Raw genomic sequence first — 23866 nt, 5'->3', positions numbered from 1 at the left:
ATATTACAAGCCACCTTAATAATCTTAACTTTGCAATCTTATTAGATTGCAAGGCACAAATAAGTTAATAATGAATATATGACATAATAGCAAGTTTTCTACAATAACTAATGTTGAGAAAGATTTTTGACCCATTTTTCTACTTGCGAGCAATAAAAACACAATCAAAATTGCTCTTTCTCACAATAATGTGAGAAAAATGATTCAGTTTTGAAAGACAAATGTAGAGAATTAAGAATTCCAAAAATATATTCTTTCTTAGGTGAAAAATATAGAGTTTAAAAAGTTTGCTAAGCAAATTATGTGCTACTTAAGGAATACAAACTTATACAAGCAATTATTTTCAGGTATGAAGTTAAACAAAATGGCATGTAGATCAAGACTGACAGATAATCGTCTTTCCAACATACTAAAATTGTATGTTCCCAGTCTTTGGATCCTGGTATTGAAAAACTAATAGGTAGTAAACAGTAGCAGGTTTCTGGAAAACCAAATTAAATAATTTCATAAATATATTGAATATGTAAGTTTTAAATAAAAATTATAATAAAATGATTATAGAAACTAAATTCTAATTACTTATGTTCTGTAGATCTGAATAAAAATTTAAATGTTTATTACATATGAGTTTTGATTATCCTGTTTATGTTACTGAATCAATATATGATATTTAAGAAAATTTTATATGGGCTGGGAAATTCTTACAAATCATACAAAATGGTCCACAGCAGAATTGAGTTAGACACATCAATAGTAGAGGTACTTTGCAGAATGCCATCAAAAAAGTAAAAATGGAGCAGAGACCAGTAATCAAATTTTATTTGAAATTAGGAAAGAGTGCTACAGAAACATTTAAGAATTAAAAAAAAAGCTTACATAGATGAATGTTTTTCCAACACCTGTAAAGGAGATGTCTTTCAACAGTTGACTGATCTCCATCCAAATACCAAAGATTATAAAAAAATGTGAAAATAATTATGCTTAAGGATAGGCTGATTTCAACAAGGTTGCTTGTAGCAACAACCAGTAGTAATAATAAATAAAATAGAGTGGGTAAGAGAAAAATTTAGTAACATCTGTACCACATTCATTTAGTTTCGTGCAATGAGAAAAGAGGGTTAATTGCATCAATTTGATGGCATGTGTTAAAATTTTGATATATTTGTGTTGAACTGTTACTACTAATAAAATTTGGGGATTTTAATAAAACAAAATCCCAAATGTAAACAAAATCGGAAAATGAAAACAGGAAAGTTCAGAACACATTTAACATTCCCTCCTCATCAGAAAATTGTGCACTTAGGAAAGTTACAAGAGAAAAACCCATATCGATTGTCTTTTTTTATATCCAAGGAATTATTCATTGGGTAATCATTCCGAAAAAAGCTACATATACACAAAAAAGAGTGGGTTCTATAAGATATTATAGAGAATTGAATGTGTATGATGAGATGTAAAATGTTTAAAATACAAAAACTAGTTTTTTCACATATCATTAACATCAGGGGTTTTAATGCACAAAAAAGGGTTACCATTAATGAACACTCCTTATTCTTCACACCTGGCCCCCTCACAATTACTTTTTAAGCTGTAAATTCAAAAAAGCCATAGAAGGAATGTGATACAAGAGGACATCCAGGCTACAGTGACTGACTAGTTGAAACTGGTACCAGAAAACTTATACCAAACGTAAAATAGTGTCTGCACTCCAGAGAGGATTATTTTGAAAATATATAGTCTTATTTTACCAAAAATATATTTTTTTATGGTAGCAGCATCAGCATTATTATTTAATTACACATATCAGATTATTTAATATCTTATTTAATGCATATCAAAAGAAATTCTGTCTGTATTAAGGCAACGAAAATAGACGGCTAGGAATTTTTAATACACTATTAATTTAATGTTTACAGAATAACAGTGATGTAAATATCACTTACTGTAGAATGGCCTCTAAATTCAAGTATTGAATGTGGTAGTTTAAAAAAAAAATTAGGGGAAAAAGTAATAACTGTAAGTAAATGAAAATTAATGTTAAGTTTTTGATCACAAGCATTCACGATGTTCTGGAAGAATGCATGTACAAGGTGACACAAAAAAATGGGAACTTTTGAAATGCGTATTGGCAGCACTGCTTTATGCAGAGGCAACTTTGCCACTCAAGTCATCATGGAATAGTGGAATGGTAAACGGTATTGGTAAAACCAATGACAGTTTGGAAAATGCGCAGAAAGATTTCTGACAGAATTACAAATTAGGGTGTGCTCTATCAAAACACGTGATGAAAATATGGATTAAACACTTTGAAGAGACTGGATCAGCTCTCGAAAACAAACCAATAGGACAATCAAGAAATGTTCAAAATCAAACAATACTGGCGCTGCACACATTTCAGTCATATAGAGCCCATGGTGTTCAATCCATAAACAAGCATTTGGGATCAGATTTTCCTGAGTGTTCACCAAATTCTTTATTTTGACTTAAAACTTTATCCTTACAAGTTACAGACTGTGCAAAAACTTAAAAAGAACAATCACCAGTTCAGCTTTGATTTCTGTCAAAAGATTATAGTAAACATTTGAGTACAATAAAATTTCTGGACAAGCAGTGGATGTCAGATGAGGAAATTTTCCATCTCACAGGTTACATGAACAAGCAGAACTATCGTTACTGAGCAGACATCAACCCCAATGAACTTCATGAACGCCTTTTACGCAGCAGCAAGGTAACAGTATGGTGTGCAGTTTTGTCACATGGGGTCATTGGACCACACTTTTTTGAAAATGAGGAACGGATCACAACAACTGTCGCTTCAGATCGGTATGTTCATATGCTGCAATCTTTTGTTACACCTGCATTAAACAATTTCCCATACCAGCACAAAGCCTGGTTTCAACAGAATGGTGCAACATCACATACTGCAAGGCAAACAAAGGCAGCTGTATGAGAATTATTCAGTAACTGTGTCATCTCATGATTTGGAGACATTTCCTGGCCCCGAAGATCACTGAATTTGTCAATTTGTGATTTTTTTCTCGTGAGGATACCTTAAGAGTGTGGTCAACAAGAGTTGACCAAAAACACTGGGTAAATTGAAACAAGCAATTCAAGACAAAATTTGTGGCATCCCACCAGAGATGTTGCAGTGAGCAATGGAGAATGACAACAGCAGATTGGCAGAGGGCAGAGGAGGACGCCATCTGATGTAATTTTCAAAAACTGATATTAAGTATTTTGATAATTTGATATTTTATATATATATATATATATATTATATTTTTTAATTGTAGTTCAGGTTTCTGTCAATAAACTTTTTTGTTGCATTTTTTAAAGTTCCTGTTATTATTTTTGTGTCACCTGTACTTTTAAATGGAACATAAGGATGATAATATGGGATCAAAATATGGAGAGATTGTTATATTTGTTTTATAAACAAAAAATGTTTTGCCTATTTTTAAACAGTTAATAAAACAAATATTTCCAATACAATAGGAATGTTTTGACTGAAAAATATTGCAAATCTATATAATAGCAAACTTCAGTCTTGCTCTAAAAGGGAATGATCATACAGAGGAATAAATCAATATAGAAGAGTATATTTGATTACAATAATATTACTTGTTTATTCATGATGTTCCAAATACATTTACATGAAAGGTTTTAAATTATTGTATAATATTAAATAAAATAATAAATTGTTAATATTAAATTGGTTATAGAGCTAATTAAAGACATCTAATTAATAATCTTGGATTTTTTCTCTTTCACTAAATCACTATTTTGAGCTCAACTCATTACAACAAACACTATAAATTAATCACATAACTAGCTCTTTCATTCCCATAAGTATTTCTAAAAGAATTAAATTTAATCAGAAAAAAGATATCTTTACAAAATCTACTCTGTACATGTCAACAGGTAACTGATTAAAAACAAAACAAACAAAAATTTGAAGAAGAGCTGAAGATAAAATAAACTGCATCCTCTAATGATCTGATAGTTCTACAACTGGGTAAATCTTAAGACAATAAAAGTCGTTGGAGTAACATTACATTTAATAAACAAATTCTTGCAGGAACCGAAAATTAACAATATTAGGGTCTACTTTCTAATGTCCAGTGACCAATGCTCTTGGGATTTAGCAATTAATGGTCATAACAATTGTTGTAAGTTATGACATTTAAAAAGCAATGAACTGACAAGGAAATGTTCAAGGAGTAGAAATTAGATTACAGACATTCCTTGTACATTTATGTTGAACTTATCACCAAAAGATCTCTCAACAAAAAATAAAACCCCATGTCAGCCATAAAATAATAAAACTGTTTCTATCGGTATTTCTTACTAAAGAATTACTTTTCTAAAATAATTGTTAGTTTCTGTAACTATTTTTTTATATGCAATCATCAAAAGGAATTTTAAAATGCATAAGGTGCAGTAACTTCAATAATGTTTTGCCATTTTATTTTTTCAGTTAGACATTACAATCTACATTTTTCAAGACATATCAAAAACAAACATGTCTACTACATGAAGAACACTAAATTCAAAGGTAAGACAAATTAATTTATTTTTGTTTAGAAAGGCGTAGACAAAGCACTATTTATAGCATAAGTTTAAAACTGATAAAAAATATTCCCTTTATTATTCCAAATAACTTGGATGTTATACAAAATGGACTATAACAATGTTGTCATAGAAGTATAAATTATATAAAATGTAACTGCACATCTAAAGCCTTGAACAGGTTAAGAATAAAGTTCACATAAATCTAAATCTTAAAAAGAAATTAAATCTACAAAACCTCCATGAGCAAATTCTTACTTACAGTTAAGTTGAAAATGACCTAAAAAATTAACATTATTTCTTCAAGAGGAAAAGACTAACAGCAAGAGATCATCAGATTCAGCTTTATTATAAATTAAAAAGTTCACAAATTGAAATTTTCTCTAGAGCATACAGCTTGCTTTTTCAAGTATATGATAATAACACTTCGGTTTTATAATTCAATGTACTAGTAAACAAAAACAACTATCAGTGAAAAAATTAATAAATATTAAATTTTATAAAATAACACTGATAACAATAATATATAAATACGCAAATTTATTATTTTTAATACTCTATATAAACGTTCATCAATAAACAGTATTTTTTTTAAGTTAATAACTTATTTTTTTCATGGTAAAAACCCCTGAATAAGTGTCACAACTAAGAAAAATTTCCATTCCAAATTAATTCAAATTTTTTTTAATGACTTCATATAAAAAGGTATAAAAAAAATTTAAGTCGTAGAAAACATGAATTATTAAATATTAAAGTAGCAGTTAAACTTACTTCATTATTTTTATTAATAAAAAAACAAATAAGAAAACAGGAAATAAATAATAATCTTGAATTGTTATCACAAATAATCTTAAATTCAACAAGCAAATACTACAATAAAGAAAGAAAAGATATTGAAAATTAAAAAAGTGTGTTCTTTTCAAGTCATATTTTTTTACAACAAATTGTAAAATTCTTGGAAAATGAAAGTGCTACATGTGTGACCGATATATTAAATGAAATTAATAAAACTTTAACATTAGGCCAAGTTAAACCAAATGGTGCAATGTAAAATCATAAAACTACATTGCGTCTGAAACTTCCCATAAGTGCTAAAATATTTACGATAAAATATTACAGACTGAGTGCATGCTTTTAGAAATTTTAAACATAAAATTAGATATTTCTTTTTACCAAGCTACAACTGATAAAATATGTTATATGTTATAATGAAATTTTCATATAGTTATATAAGAATGCTATTTAACTACAACTGTAATGAGCACCCTAAAAGTTCTTGTTTATCAAAAAAGGTTTCTTATATAATTAATACCACTACAACGGAAAATATATGTATATATCATAAAGGAATAACAGGGAAACAACAGTATAGCTCACCACCAATACATAAATGAGACGTTGGACTAAGAAATTAAAAATGTAAAATGACGCATGAGCTAACACAGTCGTCTGTTCTTATATTTTATAAATATAAATCAACTAAGAAAACTACAAATTTAGAAATATAATAATAATAAAACTTACTTAACTTACAAAAAAACTTTTCCCCCTTATGGCTGACCTAATTATTAGCGGGGAAAAATATAATAGCTATTTAATTTTTATTAGTTATTTAAAAAATTTTCTTTTTATATGAAAAATTCTTTCTAATGTTTCTCTATACTACTTATTTCTTTGGTCAAATGAAAAACATTAAAAAGAGATCCTACTCTATGATAAAAATAAATAAACCTTGAATTTTATTTTGTTTTTTAATTATTACTATAGAAGTAAAAACCAAACCCTTTTGCAAATAGTTAAATAAAATATGAGAAAAACACATTTCTTAAAGGTTAGCGGTAAATATTTAAAAATTAAAATTCAACATTTATACATTGAATTCTTAATCATTGATATGATTAATTCTATGTTAAATCTGTATTTTTAAACAATTATGAATATAAAAAAATACTGATTAAAAATGTTAAAATAGCTATTCTTATACGATATAACCTAATCATTTAAATATTTAGAACAAGTAAATAAAAATTGTAAACTACACATATTTTAATCACCCTTATACATAAATATAATAATGACCACTTAATTTTTCTATTTTGTATTGTTACACAAAATGTAGACAGAAGTCATTAAAAAAACACAAAAAAACTACTAACCTTTGGCAGAAAAAATTAATATATACAAAACAATTTTAAAAACATTTAATTTGATAAAATGGTAAATCATATTTGCAAATACATATCATCATTTCGTACAAATATACAAGTACACTGAAAACAACTAATCCCTTTCTAAACTATAATTAAATTAAATATTACAACTTTTATTTTCATAAAATAAAGAAAGTAGATAAAAATTTAATATTTAAAAACATTTTTCTAGATATTGTAATAAAAGTATTTCATTAAGATTTTAAATTGAAATACTATTAAAGTATATATTAAATTTAATAAATTATGTACAAGGGCTGAAATTTATCTGATTACGTAACAATACGAAAGCCTTGTATAACCAATTATATTTTTATTAACAAATATAAGGAAACATAAGCAAAATTTATTTTTAAGATATACAAAAACCACTAACACTCTGAGGATAAACTGTACAAGTAAAGTTTTAGTTTTTGTTTAATATTTATCTTTTGTTCATTATTTAAAAAAAAGCCGTATTTATTAGTATTTTTAAATATTATCTTTTTATAGTTTTAAATAAATGCATCTTGGTTTAAGTCCACCATAATATTTTAAAGAACATTACTAAAAATTGTTCATTTACATCTGAGAAAACATATCATTATTAAATTTGAGACCAGATTAATGTAGAGCAGGAATAAGCAAATAGTTGGTTTAAATTTTATTTAAATATCATAAAGAAATCAGTAAAGTTAAAAAGCTTAAATACAGTAACTGTATAAGTAAAAATTGGGGTTTAAAGATGACTTCTGGTTAATCTGGACTTTTAGCAACCTGAACCTACCACTGCAGGCCCATAACATGTTTGAACTAACAGACTACTAGTATTTAAGTAAAATCACGCACAATCAATAAATGGAATTAACCGTATATTAACATTTTAGTAAACTGACAACTTCACAACAGTCATCTGATCAGAGACTCACCAAAGCCCAGAAATGTGACAAAAAATAGACCACAAACAAAAAATTGTTAACAAACACAGGACTCTGTAGCATATTTTTAAACTCCATTCAATTTAAATAGTTAGTACATTACTGATTAAACAGGTTATGTAAATAACCCATTTAGCATATGTAGTTTTTGTCTACAAAAGTTAGCCATTTCAATAATTTGGTCCACAAACTTGTTTTTTTAATAATTATTTCTCATAAAATTTAGAACACATTTTCTAATATATTACAGAATAAATATGTTAAAATAACCTAATACCAGTATTTTACTTTTAAATACAGTAGTCAAAGACAAATATTGTTTTACAATGAAATAAAAATAAAGATTTGTAAGAACGTGTTTCTAATGCAGTATTTATAATAAAGTATACTCAAATTTGGGAGGAAAAGTCAAACAAATGCTATAATACTAAAACATCTAGTTCAATCTAAACAGCATAAGAGGGTGGATACAGTAGCAATACATAATTATTAAAAATAGAATTTTGAAAGGAATTCCTTATAGTAAAAACAATACAAAAATAATTATATCTCATTTATTTATATACTATATCAGTACTTTTTATATTATTAAATAATCATACTTGTATATTTTTAAATAATGTAAATGTAAGCATAAACCGGATGATTTTACAAAGTAAAAATAAAGACAATTCATAAAACATGACAAATCACTTCACATGGCTCTCAAAGTGTTAGTTAGTTACTATTATATAACAAAAGCAGGTAAACATACAAAAACATCATAAAATAAATTTGCTAGAAATACTGTTTTATGAATAATAAACATGAGTTTACAACACACACATCATTTAAATTGATAAGTTGCAGGTCTTATAAGTAAAAAACACAGAAAACTGCACATTAAGCACACCAGATATAGCTGCATTATACATATTTAGATATGTACCTGACTAATAATAGATCAACACTATTATTACTTATACAAGGAAAGATACATTTCCTTGGAAAAAACTGAGAAAATAGGATATTGAGCACTGAAATCATCTCTTATATTAATGAAATCATACATATTTTACATTTATAACATACAACAACCTATTATTTCAGTATAACAAATCTGATAACATATTACATAAATAAAATTTTATGCTTACATTAATACGTAAATATAAAAAACCTACTATTCATCCCACAAACCCTTCATAATAAAATTAAGCTATATTAACATTAATTTCCTACACACAATTTCATATATTAAATAAAAAAACAAACTATAGCAATTAATTCATAAAACATAAATTATTAGAAAAATATATATATATATTATTTAAATATGTTCACGTAAAAAAATACATATTAATGCTGTTACAATGATTACACAACCGATTATGTAATCTAATACAAATGCACGGATAAAATTTTTGTACTGTGATGTAAAAACTTTAAATAATTATTTAATGCAGTAAAATCATGTTTATTTGGATCTCTTTATCTTAATTAGTTAATCTGTATTTAAGAAACAAATTCCTTTAAGTACAAAGAATAAATACACAACAAATATATTTTTCTTCCAATGGAATCGTAGGAGTTTAGCAGTTTTAGTATACAAAGTTATACTTTGCAGTTATATATACTTTTAGCAGTTAAGTATAAAAATATAATCATGTCTCTAAAATATCAGATATTTACATCATGTTTAAGGGCATATATAGAAAATTTATAAACAAACTAAGACAAATATTTTTATATTGATTAAAATGATATAATGCTTATTTAATGAGCCATGCCAATGACACTGTTATGGTATTAAAAAGAATATGCATAAACTCAATTGTCGCGCAAATAATTACATAATGAAGAATATTCAAAAATTTATTTATTTATAATCTGTAATTATTTCTTTTTACTTAAAAATTAAACATGTATACTACTACTACTACTACTACATAAACACAAATATAAGTGTGTATGTAAATAAAAATAATAATAATAATAATATATATATATATATATATATATCTGAAAAATGCCAAAAGCTTAATTGGGAAAAACTATCTATGCATCATTCATGTGTTATATTATAATAAAGGTTGGAGAAAATCCAAGGACAATGCCAGTTAAATATAAGGAAAGTTAATAATAATTAGTAAATAGCTTGTCATTCATTTAAATTTGTTCATTTAACACCTTGGAAATAGCAATATACTCTTCCATCTATTTGGATTTGGGTTTCTAATGCAACAGTTTACCTAACAAAATGAAAATCTATTAACATTACAAATTTTGCCTGTTTATGCTATCTGTGAAAAGATCCATGTAAATTGTTTATGAACTAGACCAACTCTCTAAGAACAGTAAGAGAAGTTGAACAATATTAAAACAGAGGTACACTAATGATAGAAAAATTTTATATTGAATTTTTAGTTTATTAAAAACAGACACAATCTTTTGCATGATTTGGAAAAAACAACAAAAAATAGAATTTTTTAAAAACCCAGAAGGCAGGCTGAAGGAAATTTGATCCTAAAGTCAAAAAGTTAATATAAAACTGTCTTAATCTTAAATTTCATCTATAAAATAGGATAGCTACTATTCTTACTAGATCCAAATATACAACTTTTTACTACATTAAAAAAAGATAGAACTTTCTGTATAAAGTAAATATTACAAAAATATTTCCTTACAATAATTTTATTTAATTAAAAAAAAAAAAAATTTCTTTGATTACAAGCTGCTAAAATTTAAATATCAGCAGTTACAATAGCAACACTAAACAGTTAAATACATTGATATTTACAAAATTAATTGACAGCACAAGTCATTAAGTAGACCGCCTCAGATTTTAGGACCTGATGATATAAAATAGTTTAATTTTATCACAAAAATATCATCAAATACTCTATTATATTAAATCCTGCATTACACATAGCATAAGATATACACATTTAATACTTGTATACATGATAAAATGTATACAATAGAAACTAAATTGTAAAATTATAAAGATACTATATAAATGGAAAAAAAAAATTACCTTGAAGATGTGGACTGTTTTTATAGCAGTTATCTTAAGACTTATTCTATAAATGCGCATGCTTTAAACAATAATTTGCACTCTAATAGAGTAACTTCAAGTAAATTAGGTTGATAAAATTTTACAGTCATTATTTCAATAACATAAAATAATTAACAATTGTTATGATATAAACACAATGTTTCATAAACAAGTAAAGGAAGAAAATTCAACAGACATAATAATCACATTAAGCAACACAATTAATTTTAACAAAGGGTAGCAAACTTCTGATCAAATCTAACTCCTCCTACATGTTAAATCAACCACATAATATTCTTTTGTTAAAGCCTTAAATACCAAAAAATATAATTTAATAAATGGAAAAATAATAAGTTAGTGTTTGGCATAAAAATAAGACTGATCATTTATGCTGATGTGTATTCAATCGGTGATTAGTTAAAAAGTTAACTTTTCAAATATTTAAAAGTTTATTTTTTATCTACTTTTTAAAACTGTATTAATAGCATAATCATTTTATTTAAACAAAACCAGTAATCTTTCAGTAGTATATGAAGAATAGTGTTGCATATTGGAATGTCAGTTCAAAGTTAAAAAAAAACACATATTTAATAAACTCTTTATACATTTTTTCTATACAGTAACATTTAATTAAGTTATGCGTAAACATGTATTAACAATAAATATATAAGCTCATCTACAAAATGTACATTATGATTACAATACACAAAAATACATACATATATAAATACTAAACATTTAAAAATGAATTTTAAGTACCATCACAAACAACAGTAATATTATAACTACAATCTGACTGCACTTACACAAAGTTTATTGATGACATCTAAAATAATTCTTTTTTAAAAATAAATGACTAAAAATATTTAGATGCCACAATATTTTGAAACAATAGGCAGAATATTATTCTCCATTTTTACAGATAATTAGAAGTTGAATGTAAAATGTAATTAAATAAAATGATCAACAGGTGATAAACTAACAAATAATAATCAATTAGTAAAAGAATAAAATTATTGCTGTCATATTTTATTCTTGACCAAAGAATTAACTAAGATTCTTTTATATATTTAAAAAATAAACTAATTTACACAACAGTAATTATTAAATGAATAAACATTGTCCTTTTATATCTGAGCAGCCTACTAAAGCAGTTGGATTAAAAGTAACGGAATTCACCTTTTTTACCTAGCCTTTCTTTACGAACCCAATCTGCAGGAGCTGGATGAGGAGTAGCACCTGGAATGGGAGGAGCTGCTGGAGGTGATCGAGTGCCTGGTCGTCCCATGCCGCTGATGCTGTCACTATCACCAACTCTAGAAGAGTCCTAGATAAAATACAAATTAAAATAGATCCTAAAAACCTATCACAATTGGCAAATATCAAATTTGATACACATTAAAATAAGAAAAGGAAGTGAACATTAAATTTACAAACTAACTTGAATACATTAAAAAAAAAAGACAACAAACAAATGAAAAATCAATCCACAGCAATCATTCACATAATTTTCACTTCTTAACGTTATAAGTACGTATATAATTAAACTAATACAAATGTATAATAACCATATAAAGAAATTTTTAACTGTAAAAATTAAGCTGAGATAATCTATATAATTCTATGTATAATCTGTGTATATTGTGTTTGTCATTTTTAAAATTACAATAGATTATAAACCAACTCTTAATTACTTTCTCATGTACTAATACAAGACAAAGTAGTTATTTTGAAAAAGTCTGATTTTCAATATTTGGCATTTTAATGGTCCCAGAGTCCAAAAATATGGTTTTTTCAAAAATACCACTCTGTCTTACTGTCAACAGGCTTTGGCCGCTAAACTGTGAAAAACACCATCCCGATTAACTGATTTGGGATATCTGAATTTTACAATGCATTAAAAATATTCACTGCTAACAAGAGAATAATTTCTTGGCACAGATCAATTTTACAACCGAGCCTAAAATGTTCAATTATGAATGATTAGAAATTTCCAAAAATAATTCATCAAATGTAACCTTAAAATGAATATAAAAAATATTTTACACATTTTTAATTTTAATAATAAAAATCAACTGCTTAACAAAATACAAATCAAGTAGAGAAATGTATGAACCATATACTTTCACAAGATATTGACAGATAACTCTCCGCATCATGAACTATGTCCAACTGGAGAAGATTCCTTATGTATTAAATACTAACATAGCTATGTTATGAAGACAAAATATTCTCACAAGCATTCTCTACCTGGTCCAATTTTTTCAGCCATGAAACCAGTTTTTAAAGACTTGGCTGATCCTTCACTTCTACAAAAATGCCTTTATGGATGTACTAAGAAACCTAATGAGTCATTCAGTAATATAATTTAGAGTATATTACCAAAAACAGTAATTGTTGAAATTAAACTATAAAACTTGGTTATTGTGTAACCATTATATCATTTAACTTACTTTCCAGATCCTAAACGTAATATGTATAAATGTTTTGATGATTCCCACACTCCAAAATAACGGGTGTTTCAAAAAGAACACAACCCAACACAAATGTTTGAAATCTCACTTTCAATATTAGCCTTCAATTTGTCAAGTGTATGAGGATTGTTTTTAAAAACTACACTTTTTAAACATCCCCAACGCAAAACATCTGCTGGTGTAAAATCTGGAGATCTTGGAAGCCACAAACCTTTTGATATCAAATGATGGCCAAAAAATTCCCATAACATATCCAGCATTTTATTAGCAGTATGACATGTTGCGTTAACCTGCTGGAATCAACATTCTCGTTCGTGTCAATCTAAAATGGCAATAAACTGTTCGATTAAGTTGCAATTAACCACACCATCTACAATGTCAAAATATGAAGGCTCTATTACACAACGCCTGGAGATTGCACGTCAAACACCAATTTTACATGTGTGTATGTGTAATTGTCATTCATGAAATGCGTGCAGATTTTCAGCGCTCCATATTCGGCAGTTTTGGCTGTAGCCATCTGAGTGAGAGAGAGAGAGAGAGAGAGAGTGCGTTGTTGCTAAAATAAACATGATCCAAAATTTCAATACTGTTGTCATCAACAAGAGAACGAAACCAACAATACTGTAAACATTTTCTGTGGTCTACTTCTTTCAGTTCTTGAACAACACCGATACAATAAGCATACAATTGTAATTTAATTTTTAGTAGCCCTGAAAGTTGCAGACAGTGAAAGCCCAGCCTGTGAAGATAACCTTTTGAGTTATTCTCTGGGTGAGCGAGTCAAACGTTCTTCCACATCCTCCAGAACTTCTACTGTGATGATTGACTTGTGCTTTTCCAATCATGTACACTCCCAGTCTCAAGATATTTATCAATCAAACATGACATTGTTGACTTATTAGGAACTGAAGAATTGGGAAATTTTATCCTAGACTAGTCTTTCATTTGTTCATAAGATTTATATAAGCAATAAGTCTGAATAACAAATACACGTTCATCCTTGTAAAACGACTTAGTTAACACAATAGAGAAGAATTTATACTGGTATAGCACTAGTGCATAAGGACATTTTAAGTGTTACCAGCTGCTAACCTTTAGTACAATGTTGTCAACTGACATGTAGGGGGAAATAAAATTTACCTACACATAACTTCTACCTTCTTAATCTTAGGGCTGATCCTTCACTTCTTCAAAAATGCCTTGATGGATGTACTAAGAACCCTAATGAGTCATTCAATAATATAATTTGGAGTATATTACCAAAAAGAGTATAACATAACACCCATTATAACATAAATTTTTACATCATAGAAAATAATCTCATATGATAAATTATATTACGTTATATGTAACTGACTAGAAACCTGATAAGATAAAAGGAGTATCAGAAAACTACCGTATAATCAACAAATAAAATTAATAACTTCTATTACAGACATTTTCCAGAAGATGATTCTGCCTGCTTATACAGAAACTTATATAATTATTATCGTCATTTAATTACTAACAAAGAAATATACACACCTGTGAAACATACTGATCAAAACCACGAGTATAAAGTGGGTTGCTGAAGACATCACCAGCATCTCCTTGAGACAAGGGAGTAACAATTGTGTGTGGGACATGTGCAACTTGTCCACGACTATTACGAGCTTTCCACCACTTCCTACTGTCATCCAAAACCTAAAAACAAATAGATTCAACACAGCCTTTATAAAATAAATCTATAAATTTTGATTTATCTAATAATATCAAGGTATTGTGTGAACTGCACATCTATTGTTTTATAAAAATGAATATTAAAAGGTAGAATAATTGATATACTTAAAAATAATTGTGCATTCTGAGGATAATGGAAAACAAAACCATACTACTTTACCAATTAAACAAAGCATACACCATTCTCAAACCTCTACCACACACATTCTCAGTAAAAACACACAAATTGGAAGCATTTGTTTGATGTAACTTCAAAAATGGTTTGTAAACATGTTCCTCTTATTACACAGAACTCTTTTTAATATGTTCAACCATACATATACATGGTGTTTACACAATAGAGGAACATTAAATAACTTTTCAATCAAACTTAGAAAAATGAAATTTAGCAAAGTTCCTACCTCAAAACAATTATTTTTCAGTGTAAGACAACCTCAACCCAAGCACTCTGAGAGCCTCTATAAGGGGCAACTCAGAAATTTTCAATGGAAGGAATAAGACTGTGACATCATTCTAAAAAGCGTTGAAAAACAAAAATTTTTGGCTAAGAAAACACTAAACCAAATAGTGGCAAATTAAAATTTGTTAACATAGCTAGTTTCAAAAACAGTCTACAGTATTTCTTAAATAAATGCTAAACAGTGAAACAAAAAAACATTTAATTTAACAAAAATGCTCTTATCTCAAAATTATTTTTTGGTGTGAGACCACTACTTGAACTGTACACCACTCTTTAAACTAGCTATGAAAAATGTTAAAAGACCACTATTTTGGTGAAGGCTGTCGTAATGTGAAGAATCAAAACTTGTTTGTCAATGCCCTTTAAACAATGTGTCATATCTCTTCTCTTTCCATTTAAAACTTCTGAGTTACTCTCTATGGGAGCTTGGAGGATGGTGAGCTCATACTGAAAAATATATTGTTTTAAGGTTGAACATTTGCTAAATTTCATTTTTCTATGTTTAACAGTTGAAACTTATTTAAGGGTTCCTATAGTTTATATATATATATATATAATTAGTGTGTCTATAAAATTAGTTTTACAATCACTGAAGATTAGTTGTTTTCTTAACATTGTGAGCGTTGAATAACAAAGCCATTGCTATCACTGAGTTATTCAAACAATTTCTAAAACGTTTATAATAAAGCCCTATACATTTCAAATACATAAATACAGAACATGTTAGCTCAAATCTAAGCCACAAAATTAATTTTTAAAAGAAAAAAGTTGATAAATAAAAATAAGAATAATAATAACATTTATTCACAAAGAATCTTAAAAAAAGAGAAATTTATAAGCTAAATAGTAAAAAGTCGTAATCCATAAAATAATTCCATTGTAGGTAGTTTAAATTGAATAAATGTTAATTATAATCAGATAAATACTCAAGTTTCACTGTTACTACCATCTCTGGAAGTGGTGTCAACGTCACCAACCTATATTAGGTTGTCTTCAGTTTCATACTTGGAATTTATGTTGCAACATTTTTTAAAGGAGCAAGATATTATTTCATTCAGGATTCTATTCCGGGCGATAGAAACACATTCTGCTGTTGTTGAAGATTTGCCTTTTTATTTTTTTGGAATCAGTTAAAGAGGACGGTTTCCTGAATGTAACCAGTATTTGTATTCTTTTCTTATGTGGTCCTTGAAAGGCTTCATAATACAGACATCGAGTGGCTGATCATACCGCCTGGGATTATCTCCAAATCACAATCTTCTTTCTTTATTTTCACTGAATCTGCTGAATATCCTTTAAATGCATTCATTACAAGCATGTTTTTAGGTTTTTGGTGACTCTCTGGTCTTCTGTTCCTCACAGCATTTACCCAGTCTTCTATAATTTCAGAAGTCATCTAACCAATCTTCTGGATACTACCACATCATTGGGAAATTTCTCATTTCTGGGCATTGTTTTCCTATTTATTATTAAGAATGGCAATAATTTCTGGCCGCCTGCCATGATACATAGCATTACAGTGACACACTTTTCATATCCAGTACAAACTATCTTAACTTCTTTTTCAACCTTTAAACTTACTGTCTAATTACACGGCATATCGTTAGTAACATTTGTATTGTTAGTGGCAATGCTTTAGAGCAAGCACATTTCATAAATCGAATAACTTAATCATCAACTTGAGGAGATCTTCCTGTTATTAGATAGGTAAGTACACACAATCAAGTTATAAGATTAATATCTACCAAAGTTTACCATAGGCAATTGTATCTTTCAGCTCATTATTAAAAACTAAATCATTATTAACCTCTAAACAAAGTGAAAGGATTGTCCGTTGCACTAATGATTCATATAGCACCTTGAAAAACTACCCGACTAAGAAAATAAGTTAAAACTAGCAATTTTCAATGAAAAAATCTATTAATTTTTTTAATGTTAAATCATAATAATATACAATACTTAAGGAATTGGAAAACAAAAAACTAAAAGGATTTAAAAAAATTTATAATAAACATTTTTTTAGTCCAGAAAAAAGGTTGAATCTAAACAGTACCTGATTTTTTTTATATTAAAATGAGGAAAAATTGTGGCTTAGATTCAAGCAAATACAGAAATTAATTTATGAACATGTTTATAATTGCCAGTAAAAAGTATCAATCAGATAATTCAGAAAAGTCATTAAGTTCTTAAAAAACTAGTCAAAATTTATTATCCAACAAGAAATAGTCAAACTATATATACTTCATATAATTTAATCCTAAATGCATCTTAAAATAACTGAGATGAAATTTTCAGTAAATTGCTGCTGACTAAAACAATTTATCTACTGTATTGAATTGTATCATTAAAATACATTAAAAAACAAACAAAAACTGTAATTAAATAAAAATTTAATTACAATAAAAAAAAGTTAATTTAAAGTACATTAGAAAATGGAAAAAAGGTAACATGCACACCTCTAGAAATTCACCACGAATTACAGTAAGCTCTTTGTCATTGTTTGCAGTACGAGGGTATGTGACTTGTACAATCTTGGAACCACTAGATCGTAGTTCTTCTAACCATCGAGCCTGAGTTCGCTCAAACCGTTCACTGTTAGCACCACTGTTTCTTTCAATTGAATCAGCAGAAATGTCACTACGAGCACTTGGAGGTCCAATATGAGATGGTGTGGTCGGGAATTCCGTATCTGACCCTCCAGGACTTTGAGAATATTCCCTAAAAAAAAAAAAGTAATAAAAAATAAGATAACATAATTTTCCTATTTTCAAATACATTCCTTTAACATAGCTTCTACACACAAAATATATGTATACGCATTTGTATTCTGGTGAATAAAAAATGTACATAACATAAAATACTCCACAAAGATGTTATTAATTTGGGAATAAAACACTCACTCAGTAATACATCAATATTAGTGATTAATACAGAATTTAAAAAGTTTTAAATACAGATAGCAATAATGAATTAGATCTTGTCATTAGTTTATTTTTAAATAAAATCATCTAAGATATAAAAAGAAGTAAGCTACTGCTAAAAAAATACACGATTAGGTATTTATATTATATAAACACATAATTCAACAAAGACTTCGATAAATACTGATAGAATACATATAAAGAATTAAACATTTTCAATATTCATACTAAACTAAATATAACCCACTAGCATGTACAAACTTGAATATATATTTACCTATCATTTCTACCAAATCGATGTTCCTGGTGTGAGCTGTAATTACGATTTTCTGAATAATAACGGCTACGATCAGCAGGATCAGCTGGAGAAGACTCTTGCGGATCATAGTCTCCAGGAGGAGGATCCCAATAATCACTACTGTAGTCTTCAGGATCCCTCTCACGATGGTAATGTTCACTCTAGATAAAAAAAATCAATATATCTTTACAGGTTTTGACGAGGTGCGGTTCAAAAGTAAGGGTTAATGGATAACAAAATAAGAGCAGTTGAAAAAATGAAAAAATTATTAATGGTTTCAAATACTTGCATATTTACTTTATTTTTTTACATAATGACAATTTCATTCTAAACAATTTTGATATCGTGAAACAAACTTCTTCAAACCCATTGCATAAAATTCCGCCACCTGGAATTGTAGTCACTTTTGCACCAAGATTTTCAAATCTTCACTTTTTTGAATCGTTGAGACACAAGCCAGTTTTTGAGGCATAAAAAGAGATGGTAGTCACTGGGTGATTGAGATCAGGACTGTAGGGGAATGATCAAAAATCTCCCATCAAAATTTTTGAATAGTTTGTTGTGCATGCAGCTATGTGCGGATGTGCTTTACTGTGAAGAAGAAGAATTCCTGATCTCAGCATTCTCAGTCGTCAATTTTGAATGGCATGATGGAGTTTAAAAAGTGTTTCACAATGGATATGTGATGTGATGTATGTTCCAGGTTCCATGAAATCAATAAAAAAAAGCACACCCCTTTTGGTCCCAGAATATAGTTGCCATGATTTTCCTTCGAGACTGGGCTTGTTTGAATTTTTTGATTTAGATAAACTGGAGTGACGCCACTATGTAGATTGCTGTTTCATTTTAGCATTGATGCAGCGGTCAAGAAAAGCACCCGCAGATGTCATTTTGTGATCTTTGTTAGCACTTATCAACATTTCCGGTATGCATCGTACACACAGTTTACAATAGCCTAGATTGTCAGTCACAATTCCCAACAATGTTGTCTTGAAAACTTCTGGAGATTCTAGACAAAAATTGCTAATCATAAAACTATGATTTTCTCTCACTTTTGCATTCACACATTTTAACGAGATTATTAGAGTGAACATTTGAACCTCCATCCTTTAAACTCACAGCACCAATGCCTCGCTCTTCCTTCACTCATTGTGGTAGGCCCATATGTTTCACAGAACTGTAGGTGAATTTAGCAGCATTACATCCTCTAGTGTTTAGAAATCTTATCACTGATCTAACTTCACAATTGGTGGTTTTTGTTATTACTGCACTAATTTTAATACACCATCTCGGAAAGGTAAACAACACTGAAATGATGGCAATGTTGCAGTTACATGCCCCACAGACTACTTAAAGCTATTGCACATGCACGAACCGATCGATGTTGCCAATCGCTATTTATAACTTATCAGCACTTACTTTTGAACTGTGCCTCATACAATTTTTATATCACTTAATAATAAATAGTGCTTTATACTGCACTTATAGTGCTTTAAAATAAAGAGTACACTGTCTAAAGAGTTACATCCAGATTCACCAAATGCATGCTTAAAGAACTAAGCCCTGTTTTAAGGATGGTAATTTTTCTGATGTAATACAGAACTTTCAAGTGATTTTCATATAATTAGAAAGCTATGTCTACATCAATAAAAAGGATTATAATGTACTGAAAAATACAATTTCTCTTATTCATTTATTTCAATTACTTTAATTGTAGCAGCTCTTACTAAGCATAACATAGTATCATCTACCCATAATGCTAAATTATTGTTAAAAATATTCAGAGCAGTATCAAATTCTTATTTCGGTAAAATTTCTTTGAACTCATCAACTTTTACTTCTTTATATTGTACATCAACTAGTTTTTCTCCATTCGGTAAATCTTATGTTCTGCTGCCTTCTATCAGCATTTTCTTAATTTTCTAACAGTATTCTTTCTAACTGCCAGCATTGATATTAACATATTTAGATTTCATTACCATAAAAAAACTCATTTTACCATATGCTATATTTACCTTCCCTGAAACTTTCTTAACCAACTGAAAAAAGTATACATATATAAAAACTATAAAATACATATTTCTCAAAATTCTTTTAATGACAAATTACTAAAAAAAAATTAAAACAATTAAATCTTGCAGCACTATTCAAAATCAATTTAAAAATACCTCATGTTGAGTAGCTGGCCTTGACTCTTCTCTAGTCCTTTTTACTTCAGCAGTCACTGATGAACCCAAAACAACATCTCTATCTTCTGATATTGGATAATCAGGAGACCATCCATCCATAAACACCGGATGATAAGGAGCTACATACCCCTTCCACTGTTCTCTATAAATATAGGTAATTTACGATTACAATTCTGAAATATTACAATGCAGATAAACATAAAAAATGAAATAATGAAGAATAGAATTCACTGACATAACAAAATACTAACAATAAATAAGACTAAAAACAGCACTAGATAGTAAGAAAAATTATGGAAATTTCAAGAGGTATATCCAAGCAAGCACTCTTGGTGTACGTCAAAACATGAAAAGATTTCACCTTTTATGCACTACAAGAATACTCACACATTACTAATAAGAATACCTAATCATTAATTTAACTATATTTTACAGTTTCTAAAGGTAAATTATAAAAAACATTTTAGCATAAAAAAAAACTGGAGTAAGGCAAAGGCCTTGAGAAAGTTTGTTAGCTTTTTCAGGCTACTTTTTGTTACTAAAACATCACAATAAAGGAAAATAAAAAGAAGTACACTTACTATAAAGATAGAAATAAATTAGACACACACACACACACACACAGAGAGAGAGAGAGAGAGAGAGAGATTGAGAGTGAGGGGGGAGAGAAAGGATAGGTAAACCAATAAAAATAATAAAACAGCAATTCACAAGTTTTTCGTTATGTTTAAGCATGCAGTTTTAGAAAAACTCCATGATGACCAGATAAGTCTTTCAAGAATCAACATATAACTAAATGTACCAATAAACTTTTACAGTCCTGAGCTAATTCACAGCTTGACCTGTACAGAGGTGAAAATTTGTGGACTATGCTCTATGCGAACACTAGCCACAGTTTCTGGTGTTCTGACTGGCCTAAGGTACGGAAATAATATTGAAACATCTATCGAAGTAAGGGTAGAGTATACCCCTACAGAATACAAATGTAAGATATTCTTGTAAGGATAGAGGAGATAGTTATCACTGAGAACAAGCAGATAAGTTGCACTTTCAAATCTGGGAGACAAGCCCTACATTCCCCAGGTTGTCTTGATCCTCAGCTAACTTGTTGAAAGTGGCCTCTCTCTCAAATCAGACCGAGCTCATGATGCACTTAGTAGTCCTAGACCATGTCAGGTCCTGGTGATTGGTTATTCTTGGCTAAGCAGAACTGTTGGAACACAATATGTAGGGTCGAGCTGGATGATTGCATCATGGTAGTGATGGCCATGCCTGAACCTACAATGGGCACTGGACCAGGACTGCCTCCATAAAAGATGTTAAGCTCCACTGAATGCAGAAAGGGTTGATTTGCACATCCCTTGGACAGTCATGGTGTGTGTGTATGTGTGTGTGTGTGTGTGTGTGTGTGTGTGTGTGTGTGTGTGTGTATGTGCATGTGCTGAACTTCTATTTACAATTGCAATATCCATGGGTATTAAGCACTTAAGTTTGTTCTTTGACTCATGGACCCATGTAAGAATCGGATTACAATCTAAGACTGACCAAAGTAAAATATGAAGCAGCATACAGATCAGGTACTGCCTGAAAAAATAGATAATTCTAATTAGTGGTAGGGAAGTAACTACAGGTGTTGTAAAAAGTTTCACAGAGTGCCACATGACCTGATATACCCCGACAGAAATAGGAATATATTTTTTGATCCATATACTGTATAGTTACTGGTCCAGACAGTTGTAAGAGTGCACTTCTGTAGTGCGCAATGAGTTTTTATAGTGTATGCAAATCTCTGAGCAAATAACAAGATGTATTCCGAGAATTAAATAAGAGATAAAGCAACCAGATGGAATAACAGAGAAACTGAAACTGAAACACTGATTGTACACTACATTACTTAAAAAAATTAACTTCAGATTTCTTATAACAACCAACTCTGAATATTGTATATCATAATCTCCAAATTAATCAAATTTACACTTTAGTAAAATTACTACCTATGAAATAATCAAGTAGCTTACCTTGGTACCAACCAAGCATCTCCTAAAGAATGCCATAACTCTGTTTCCTTGCTAGTAACACAGTTAATAAGCAGATTAATAGCCTCCTGTGTTAACAGAGGGCAAACAACTTTGGCAGGAAGATTTAGTGGTAAATAATGTGTATCATGGGAAGCATCAACTATTAATGCAAGTGGTGTAAACAAGAAGTGTATCAGCTCTGGGGCATTTGGATCATGAATATGATGTTTTAATTTAGCCTGAAACAAAACATAATATATGTTACTAACAAATAAATGATAAAGTTAAATAAAGGTTAACAAGTAAACTGTTGGAATAATTGGAGTTAAATCATTTGATAACTTTTATCTGTAGTCAATCTGATAAAACACTAATAGAAAATTATAAAAAGCAGTTACATCTTTTTCAGTCTAACTGAAATCATTAGAAACAAATTTATTTGACAAGATTAACATTTTTAAAATAATAATTAATTTTTTTCAGTTACCTGATATAATACATTTAAAAAAAAATAAATACAAAAAATAACAATACATATATTACATCACTCAACTATAATTTCATTTATGCTTTAACAAGTTGATTAGATTTCTCCCTCTGTAATATTATATCATAAAAATACTCCACAAATATAATATAATTACCCTCCTTACATGTTTAGAGAGCTTTTATAATTAAAGCCAATCATGTCTAAGGTATTGTAAACAAGAACAGCTAAATACACTTTGATCTGAGAATAAATATCAAATAAGTAGTGAAATATAGTTCCAGTGAGCAGCCAACAGGTAACAAAATAAATGAAAACTCAATAATGGAAACGGCAATGTAAAAATAACTAATATCATAAGCAACAACGCAAAATAAAAAAAGAATTGGTAAATAAGACAACAAGCTGGACACACGGTGTAAGATGGTGAATTACTAACATTAATACGGTAGCAAGTATGGCACACTGTGTACAACCATAACTGGATCAGGCAGACAAATGAGAAAAATGTTTACAAGTAGAATCAAACAAAAGGAAAACACAATCAAACAAGTTTTTAAACCT

The 23866-nt window shown here is 28.7% G+C and overlaps 1 protein-coding gene across 4 annotated transcripts in view; it reads right to left on the bottom strand.

Moving 5' to 3' along the window:
• LOC142323434 (epidermal growth factor receptor kinase substrate 8-like) overlaps positions 1-23866 on the bottom strand; it is an 81383-nt gene that overhangs the window by 20165 nt on the left and 37352 nt on the right. For 3 of the 4 annotated variants that reach the window (XM_075363041.1, XM_075363042.1, XM_075363045.1), the window contains 6 exons: positions 22816-23054; positions 20777-20939; positions 18588-18769; positions 17846-18107; positions 14735-14893; positions 11913-12060 (listed from right to left, as the gene is read on the bottom strand). In XM_075363041.1, coding sequence (XP_075219156.1) covers positions 11913-12060; positions 14735-14893; positions 17846-18107; positions 18588-18769; positions 20777-20939; positions 22816-23054 — 1153 coding nt within the window. The remainder of the gene's footprint in view (positions 1-11912; positions 12061-14734; positions 14894-17845; positions 18108-18587; positions 18770-20776; positions 20940-22815; positions 23055-23866) is intronic. The other variant, XM_075363044.1, reaches the window with a different exon arrangement.

The sequence above is a fragment of the Lycorma delicatula genome, chromosome 4 (assembly GCF_047948215.1).
Source record: "Lycorma delicatula isolate Av1 chromosome 4, ASM4794821v1, whole genome shotgun sequence".
Taxonomy (NCBI): Eukaryota; Metazoa; Arthropoda; class Insecta; order Hemiptera; family Fulgoridae; genus Lycorma; species Lycorma delicatula.
This window is presented reverse-complemented; position numbering and strand designations above follow the sequence as displayed.